General features: G+C 41.1%; 1 protein-coding gene across 2 annotated transcripts; it reads right to left on the bottom strand.

Annotated features, from left to right (window-relative positions):
• nrbp1 (nuclear receptor binding protein 1) lies at positions 1-8,817 on the bottom strand. Of its 2 annotated transcripts, XM_063495516.1 has the most exons (19): positions 8,560-8,817; positions 8,268-8,454; positions 7,760-8,018; positions 7,545-7,667; positions 5,586-5,687; positions 5,386-5,475; positions 5,240-5,280; positions 4,993-5,087; positions 4,808-4,891; positions 4,662-4,720; positions 4,346-4,444; positions 4,136-4,268; positions 3,575-3,665; positions 3,355-3,405; positions 2,958-3,093; positions 2,706-2,759; positions 2,533-2,596; positions 1,743-1,798; positions 1-1,655 (listed from the first exon to the last, which is right to left on the bottom strand). In XM_063495516.1, exons 3-19 carry the CDS (start codon positions 7,988-7,990, stop codon positions 1,560-1,562), a joined length of 1,605 nt encoding a protein of 534 aa, XP_063351586.1. In that variant the 5' UTR covers positions 7,991-8,018; positions 8,268-8,454; positions 8,560-8,817; the 3' UTR covers positions 1-1,559. The 2 variants fall into 2 exon arrangements, with proteins under 2 accessions (XP_063351586.1, XP_063351587.1); XM_063495517.1 differs by having other exon boundaries at positions 8,268-8,817.
• Between the last annotated feature and the right edge of the window lie 839 nt (positions 8,818-9,656).

The raw sequence follows: 9,656 nt of genomic DNA, 5'->3' as shown, positions 1-9,656 counted from the left end.
TTAAGTGCTGACAGTGTAATTTTTTTTATTTCAGGAAGTGAAAAAAGAGGGTTAATGCATTGCAGAGACAGAGCAGTGTCCAGCATACAGTGCACAAGATGTTTACAAGCATGCCAGGCAGCGCCACACTCGTCTCTCACAGTATCTACAGACCCTGTCACAGCATGGAGACACCAAGACTGGATCACCGACTGAATTTCAATCTCTAAATCTTAACTTCCCGTTGGTGTACACGAGAAACAAGCCACAGGACATCTCCCAACAGGATACAGAAATGTGCAAACTAGCAGAGAGATTCCCAGACACTTAACAGATAAAGAGCGGTCTGAGCCAATTAGCTGAACTTCTCAAAAGATTTTAGCTCAGGTATCCATGAAGGAAACCTATGTCAGAGCTACTCGAGCTAAAGGTTGATAGGCCTAAGCTGACACAAGTCTCTCTACATGGTACATTATCACAGTAAATCTTTAAAAAAAAAAAACTAAACAAACTCCAGAAGCAAGTCTACCGCATGCATCGATTTCCATTTAGGCATGGAAAAGCATACATGCATTCACCAACCTCAATGATGATCATCCATCACATGCTTAAAACACTAGAGGAAGTCCACATGGAGCGAACCAACACCCTGTTTGTAAAATGTCACCTACAGACAACTTTTCATTAACCTAACCCCGACTCATAAGTGCTGCAATTCTCTACTTATAGTAGCTGGACCGCAGTGAAGCGGTGCCACCTTTTTGTTGTGAAAAATAAGTGTGTGATTTTAAAGAAAAAGGGCAAGTAAAAGCATACATTCAAACACCCACCGGCCTTAGTGCTGGAACTGAAGTACAATACACACTGAGAAAAAGATGTAACACAAATAAATAGTTTGATCTTTTGAATATTTTATCTGTAGCTCTTTCGATTGTTTTTCAGCTGCATTTCATGAATATGTTGCACAATTTCAGATCTGTAAAGTAAAACTGATACTCGCTTGATGCGATTCAGCCTTCCAGAAGTGATACAAGGTACGATGGTTCCTCACTCACTGCTCAGGAAACAGTTTAAAGGACCAGACAACCAGATTTAACCCTACATTAACATCTCTCACACACACACTCACACACAAGACAAAGTTTTTCCATACAGACAACTATTAAACAGTGTAAAGTAAAAATGTTTAAAATACAATTTTAACACTGACTTAAGGAAAATACTGTTGCCACCCCTTTTTTTTTTTTTGCTTACCTCTAACATTTCTTCACTACTTCAGAACTGAAAGAAATAGGCCAAACTGTGAAAACATTTGTATTTTCCATTGCAACTAGGATTTCCTCTTAATAGAGAAGCAGATGGCTGTATTTGGTGGGAAAACAAAGTGATCTAAAGCAACAACCACTTAGTGGCAGCTTTTCCCACTAGAAGATACAAGAACAGGCTGTGGGATCTGCAGTCAGACCAAGGCTTCCTCCTCTGTCCTCGCAAAGGCTTTCCTGCAACTCGGAGGTGAAGCAAAAGCTAGTCCTGCTGTAAAAGGATGAGGAAGGCTGAAAGAAGGCCTGGCGAGTCCTCGGCTATGAGGAAACAGTCACCGGATTGAGAGAACCATTCCGGCTGTAAAACTTAGAGAAGGCCTCTTCGAGAACAGATGCGAGTCGAGGCTGATCGCCCTGAAATGAAAAGGCAGTGAGGTCAAAGTAATCTTTCTAATTGTTCTCTGATAGCAGTATGTGGTAACTTCACTGATAAAACCTCACCTCACTGATAAACCCCAGCTGAACGAGCTCCACAGCCAGCTCCTGCACGTTCTCATCTGAACAAAAACACAATATTTAAATGGTGATGGGGTTACAAAGCATTTAGATGCCTACTTTGTCCTGTTCTATCGTTTGTAACAGTTGCATCACCTGAGAAATACTGCAATGCTTAAGAGTTCTTGTGATCAGTGCTGGGTGTCAAAGTCACAGGTTACAGCACTCAAATTAGATATTTAGTTACTTTTTCAAATAAGCATTTCATCGCTTAAGAGGTACCTTTGAGCTAAGTGCAGCTTAAAATAGTCCACCTGCACTACCTACAAAGCCCACAAGGGGGCCACGGCCCACACTAAGAAGTGAATGCAGAGCAGGCCGAACAGACTGGACAACATAACCAACTGGCGCAAGTTAACTGAAAAGGGGTGTTTATTTTTAGTGGGCAACACTGTAACATATCGGATGACTTGTAATAGTGTGACGTATAAAGTTACTTTTAAAAGCAACATTACCCAGCACTGCTTATGAGTGCAATGTAAGGGTAGCAATGCAACAAATATCAGCAGCAGATCATAGCAATATTCTTTGAGATAGAAACCCCCCCCAAAAAAAATACTTAAAGACACACTAAATCGTAGTATCATTAGTATATCTTTAAGTTCTCTGCTTTGAGTTAAACAAACTTGTGGCACTGTCCTCTCTTGACAAAGCATTTAAAACCATTTTCTCACTTGTGAAAGGCATGCAAAAATGAAAGCATGGTGAAATATTATTCTCAAAACAAGACACTCACTTGGTAACAAATCACAGCTCAAGTGCCTGTTCAGTTTGTCCTCAAGTTTCAACAGCAAGGTCAGCTGAAAGTAGAATGAAACCAGTCCATTCAGAGTTCTAACAAAGCACGTTCACATGTAGTACAGATGTCGTTACTTCATCACTCAGCAGGTTGGCAGAGCTGTGACTTACGTGATGTTTCGTGCCCTCGTCAACAGGCTCAATATTACACTGCATCTGAAGGACCTTCAAGGGTCAAAAGGAAAACTGTTTAATGCATTGACAGGTTGGGATTAAAATGATTGCAAGTTTTTATTATTATTATTTATAAAAGGAAAATGCTGATAAAGACAACAGCCATGCATTATCATTTTATTTTTATGGTATTAAAATCTATGTACAGTACTATTAATTATCTAATGTCAGTCTGCTTTCTGTTCTTACCTTCCTTGTCTCAAGCTCTGCGGGTTCAGGGGTTGGGGTTTTGACCGATGGGGGAACTATGGGTGACTTCACAGCCTCCTGCTGGGGTTGCTGAGGACAGGGGACCCCAAATGCAGTCAGAGGGTAGATTCCATTCCTGTTAAATGAATGTCAAATTAAGCCACCACAGCTTTAGTTAAAATGTGGCAGTTGCACATTGTTCAATGCATCCAAAACAGCTTTTACTGAACACACAACAAACACAACCACAGCTTCCTGTTTTTGATTTCAGTGCAGCGGAAACAACTCTCATTTCACTTTCCTTAGCCGATTTTGCCAAATGATCCAAGCTTTAAAGTGAGAAATTTATAACCAACTGCAAATGTGTTAAAAACTGCATTTCCAGCTGTTCTCTTACCTTACATCTTCCAGAAATTTGTCCAGCTCAAGAGCAGGAAACTGGGAAAGCCTGGAGCAAAAGAAAGACTATTATTTCCACTCCAGTAATTAAACAGTCAGAAAACTTTAGACATAGTAGGACTTAATGAAAGGCAATGATGATAAACTAAAGATGATCAAATCACAGAAACCATCAAATCTCCACAATTTACATTTCCTACATTTACACTCAGACTTACTTCATCTGAATCCCCTCTTTGCCCTCAACGATAACCAGGTTAGGGTCCATGTTCTTTGTCATCTCTTCTAAAGCATTTTCAGGAATCATGTCTGAGGTAAACAGAGAAGATCACTATTAAAGAAGAACACCGGATCAATGATAGTTAGTTTTCCAAAATAAAAACAACATTACAGGCAATTTGTGTGACTGTGCATAAGTCTTTGTGCCTGCAGAGTGCATAACAAAGTATTTTGGCATACGATGGAAGCGTCATAATGACTGTAACTGCTAACCTGTTCCATCTCACTTATTTATGGTTTTAAAAATATTGACAATTTGTCCTTTAAAAGCTGCTGACATTATTTCAAACTGCTTATGTTACCGCAATAAAGTCTAAGTATAGATATTTGGCAGGTGTGTTAGTGTTTTATTGGGTCTCTGCTGAGCTGAATGCCCAGTCGATGCTGCCAAAACAGCAAGCCTGAAGCACAGGGAATCAAGTGCATTATTAAAGTGAAAGTATGTGTTTATAAAGGATCAGATTTTCCATGTGTGTGTGTGTGTGTGTGCTTTGACTCACGCTGGTGGCTGACGATGCAGTGTGCAGCCAGCAGCTTCAGTAAGGGCACCTCAAACAAGGCCTGGTGAAACAGCAGCTCCTTGGCTGTGGGTCGCTTACTGGGGTCGACCTCCAGACACTTCTGGATAAACTCCTGAAACACATGCAGGTTATAAATCTCTCTTCCAAACAGCCACAAGAACTTTAGATGACTGCTTGCTCCTCGCTCACCCGTTGCAGCGGGTCCTCTAAGGACTGAATGGCACTGTTTATGGCTTCTTGGGACACATAGGACGAATCTCCGTTACTTTGGATTTCCAACACAGCCATCTGAGCAAGTGAGTGGACAAAGGAGAGATTCATGAAATAAACAGGAGCCTTCAGTCAACAACAGTCGCTGTTATGGTACAAAAGAAGTATTTTTAAGACAGAAATAACAGGTTGAGCATTCACTGCATTTGGTCTTCAGGCAAACTGCGCTCATATTACCACAGTAACAACAGAGCAGGTGACTAACAGCTAGGAGCAGAAAAAGGGATCGCCTCACCTCTAAGGCGCACATTCCAAAGGAATAGATATCCACAGCTGTGGTAACATTGGCAACAGCTGAAAGCAGACGGAAGCCTAATCAGTATCACAGAAACACAACTGCACACCTCAGCAGCATAAAACGATACACCCGGAGGACCTCACCTCCATATTCTGGAGCAAAAAAGTGAAGGCTCTTCTGCTCTTCCCGGCAGGTTTTCACATGGTTATTGATAGTGTCAGGAGCAACTGAAGAAAAAAAGAAAAAAGCAGTGAGAACATCTTCAACACAGAAACTAAACCGTCGCTGAAGGCACTGCAAACTGCTTTAAATGATCTGTGGAACCCACCGGAGCCAATTTTGATGAGGCCATTGTGCTGGATGAAGATGGTGTCACAGGTGAGGTTTCCATGAATGATGGGAGGTTCACATGAGTGCAGGTAACTGGAGAATAGCAAACAGTGGTTAAAAATAAAAACCAGGACCTTTGTACCATAGCTAACCTAATAAAGCTGTAATAAATGTATCTCATATTAGTGTAGCAGTGAATCATGTCAGTGCCGCACCCCACAAATACTGTGACAGAGAACACTAACCTGAGAGCAGATAGGATCTGTGTGCACCAGCGCTTCCAGGCCTGTCAGATAAGAACAACAAACAGAGACGTTAATATCTTTAAACATGATTGTTAATTAACCGTGTTTGATCTCTCAAATGTATCAACATTTCAAAATCCACCCACCTTTTCATTCATTGTCTTGTGGTTCTTTTTTGTCTTCTTCAAAAACTGTTTGAGGCTTCCTGAGGACATGTATTCAGTGATGAAAATAACCTGCAGACAAAAGACAATATTGAAATCAAATAAGAATCCAGGCCATTGTGCCTGTGTTTACATAATTTGATGAAATGATCAAAGAATGAAACGATGAAACAAACTCCTACCCTCGCTCTGTTTTCTTTGACATCTGCCCAGTACTTATGGAATTTCACAATGTTCAAATGCTCCAGCTGGATCAAATTGTCAAACACGGCTTTGACTTTTTCCTTTGGTGAAAACAAGAAAAAGAATGAAACACTTTACTCATAAATGAAAAATCCCATATGTTCTTGTTTTACTGCAGACAAGTTAAACAGTCAAACAGAGATCTAAACAATATTAATATCCAAATCTTCTTAGCATGTTTGGACAGTATGCCTATTAAACAAAAGGTTAATATGCAAATTCCACAGTGTTAATTATGGGTAATTCAGCTTTATTTTCTTTCTGTACAGACCATAAAATCGTTTTTTCTTTGTTGTTGCTGTTTTGGTAAGGCAGGCCTGTAACTATATGGCTTAATTTCTTTTCATTTCTTTTAAAACTCTAAACACAACAAAAATAAACTACTAAAATCCTCACTGAACCTCCACCCCTAATAACCTGAGGTCATAACATGACAAGAGCCTCGAACTATCCAGTCCCTGAAGAGCTCAAGCTGGTAGCTAACCAACACAGAACTACTAACAGATTCATTTTATCAGAAAGCAGTAAGCAGCAGGGTCGATCTTCAACTAAATCCACCCCTGGAGACAAAATTAGAATGAGAGAATCTAAAAATCTTGTTTCTCAAGGTGTTTTTACGAAAACAAACAAACTCTTTGAATCAGATGGATCATTGCGACAAATATTGCAGAGGCTAGATTGTGCCAAAAAGTGATTTAATGTGATTTCCAATATGTCTAATATCTTTACTGGTACTGGTAAACAGACTGCAGTGAACTGCATTTTATGAAGGAGTTAGATATAAAATAAAGAAATGACATGTTTGGTGAGTATCCTAATGTGCCGTACCTACATTATAATCAATCTACTCCTTTTTTGGCCCTTAAAATATCTTTATAGATCTGTGATGTTTTATTTGTTACAATTTCCACTGCCCTCTTGGCCAAATGTCTCTTGAAAAGGACATTTATATAACACTCACTTTGCCAAAAAAACGATTGTAACATCTACCTTGTAATAGCAATGTTCTTTGTGGCTCAAAATGACTTAATATCACTCATGAGAGGTATGTTTGGGATTTTTTTGCCACAATCCTTTTTTCGGAATTACCATAAATCACTTTTTGGCACAACAGGAAGGAGAATCCAAAGTAGGCTGGAAGAAGACGGCCTGCACTTCTTCACTTTTCCAGAAAGGTAACCAAATCAATCAATCATAGCTCCTCATATCACGGCGGACAAAGTCCGAATGCTTTCTGAGTTTTTTAGTTAAACAATAATTTGATTTGCTGCCCGTAATTTTGTGACCTGTAGCATAAAACTGTCGTTGCTGTTTCCACCACTGACTCCAGGTGTCGCCAAATCAACCAGGACTGGAATCTTTTTAGACAGCAAGTTGAAATACAGATTGTACTGTTCTGTTCTTGTAGTCCACTCCCTCCCTTCCAAATTTCTGATTTGTTTCTGCAACTACATGGGTACAGCGTGAACTCTGCTATGGGTTCTGGCCACAATGAGTCCAACAACTTGCCTAAGGAGCTTAAAACCAAAGAGGAAAAAAAGCAGCAGTATTACAGAAAAGAGAGCAACAAATCCCATTAAAAAAAATCCTTAAAACCCTTGTTAGGCTGTTTTGTTGCTTCCAAGTATGCTGTTAGTTCCAACAATCATATAACTGACCATAACTGTGGTTTTTCCTGCATATACAAAGAGGTTTTGGCCATCAATCAAGTTTAAATATCAGTTTTGTTTATAAAATTGACAAAAAACAGTACAGAAAGCAGAAAAATGCACAGGCTTCTGTCGAGTAAGGTGACAGAGACCCTGCACCATCACTACATATAGGTCAATTGTGGTTACGTGCACAGTCACCTAGTGCTTTAGCTGTATTTTACCACACTGGCCTCGCTCTGCACACACCTCTTGCAGTTTGAAATTCTTTCTTTCCGAGAACATGACCTCATTCCACACCACCTCGACTCCTTCTTCTGTGTCCATGGCCAAGTAAGCATTATCAATCCCAGGCACATTGCGCTGATTCACCTTTAGGGGAGTAAAAATAAATACATAAATAATGCACCAGGTGTTTATCCAAGTTAAGTTAGTGGAGAAAAAAAACTGACCCCCCTCCCTACCTCTTCTCTGCGTTTCTGCCAGCGTCCACAGGGGCTCTCCTCCAAAATCTCTGACTCATCCTCACTCTCCTCTTCCTCATCCTCCGTGGCAGCAGCAGCAGGAGGCTGGGTCACCATGGACACCGGCGGAGACACGGATGACACACCTTGACCTGTGGGTGCAGCGGCCGCGGACTCCGGCTTCACTTCCTGGACAGTGTCCGGGGCCTGCTTGCTCTCTCCCTCAGACATCTTCCCGGTTGTCAGGGCCAGCAGCCCGCTGCAGAACACACAAAATGACCCACCAGAATATAAACGCCATACTACATAATGTCATTTCTCATCTGCTGGGGCTGTACGACTGTTATTAGAAAGCTAGCAAGGCAACAACATGTAACTACGTGGTGGCTGTAGCCGGCTAATCTAGCTGCAGGTGAAGAGTCACCGTGGAGACTTTGCAAAAGGAAGTTAGCTCCAACAGGAAAGGCCACAATAAGTCACAATTATGAGCACAAACACATGGACATACATATTATAGATGGGAGATGAGACGATGCCAGCTCCAGTTTAACAGACTCCCGTCGCCGCAGAGCAATCCGGGCCGGAGGTTTAGCTCTGTCAGCTGCGAATCTTCAATGTTTCTCGGCGGAGTTGCAGCTAGCTTTGCGGAGCTACGTTGCGAACTTCAACGACAGCAGACACAGCTAACGAAGAGTCTACGAGACACCCAGAACCTTTACTTTACTAACTTTGACATTAAATGTCTGTCGCTGTTTGTACTTGCTAGACCTCGTCAGTCGGAGCAGTCCTCCGCCCCTTACCTCTTCTCAAGACTCTTGCTAATGTGAGCTCTGACAACAGCCGCTGGTAGTGCGAGTAAACGTCACAGCACCACAGTCCTAAGTGTTGATTAAAGCATCACGACCATCACAGGAGCTCAGCACAGGAAGCACGGGCAGGCTAACCGTACCATTATCGTTATATCCTCGAACACAGTGGCTAACTGACTTGAGAGCTAGGTTAACATTTAGCCAGATATGATGGCGACAACTTCCAGATGCACACTGCACTACGAGCTCGGGCACGTCAAAGCCGTTGTGGGTTGCCAGATACAAGGCTTTGAATCCCCCTTCTGGGGTGTTCAAATCGTTCCCACGTAACTTGCACGGTGTTGCCTTCTTCCTTTATATTTATCCCACTTCAGTGTTAGAAATCAAGCTAATTTTAATAGCAGACAAAATTACGCAAAAAAGGGGGAAAATATAGTCTTTTAAGGGATGATTTAATTTACTAAAGGGGAAAAAACGGGACGTGTGAAAAATTAATTGCCCCCTAAACATATTTTTTTGGGCCACACTTGGTAGCATTTAGTACAGTACAGCTTTTGGGCTGATTAGCAATAAGTCTTTATCATTGCTGCAGCGGAATTCTGCCCCGCACTTCTTTGCAGAATTGTTTTAATTTAGCCACACTGGAGAGTTTTTGAGCATGTTTAAGTTCATACTGAAGGCTCTCCATGAACAGCAGTTAAACTGAGCAACTGAGCATTAGATCTGCTGTTGCACAGACTTTTGCTAAAGTTAAGATTGAGCATCAGAATGGGGAGAAGGGGATTTGAGAGACTGTTTAAGTGAGTGTTTTCAGGATCTGCTGGGATTTTCCAAATCAGCTATCTCTGGGGTTTACAGAGAATGGTCAGAAAATATCCAGCAAGAAGTTAAGTATTTGTATCCAAAAGTCAAAACGATAAATAAGTCAAATTTGCAATATTTGATTTGGTAGGCCATCATTTTACCTGATAATTTTAAGACAGTTAAACATAATCAGTTTGATTTATTCATGTAAAGGGAGCCACAAATGAAGAAGAAGATTTAGAAGGCATGAATGTCATAATGTTTCGTTATTAAAGGACTGGGGG

This window comes from Pelmatolapia mariae, linkage group LG15 (assembly GCF_036321145.2).
Source record: "Pelmatolapia mariae isolate MD_Pm_ZW linkage group LG15, Pm_UMD_F_2, whole genome shotgun sequence".
Classification (NCBI taxonomy): domain Eukaryota; kingdom Metazoa; phylum Chordata; class Actinopteri; order Cichliformes; family Cichlidae; genus Pelmatolapia; species Pelmatolapia mariae.
The sequence above is the reverse complement of the archived record's forward strand: the minus strand, read 5'-3'. Positions and strand labels throughout refer to the sequence as shown.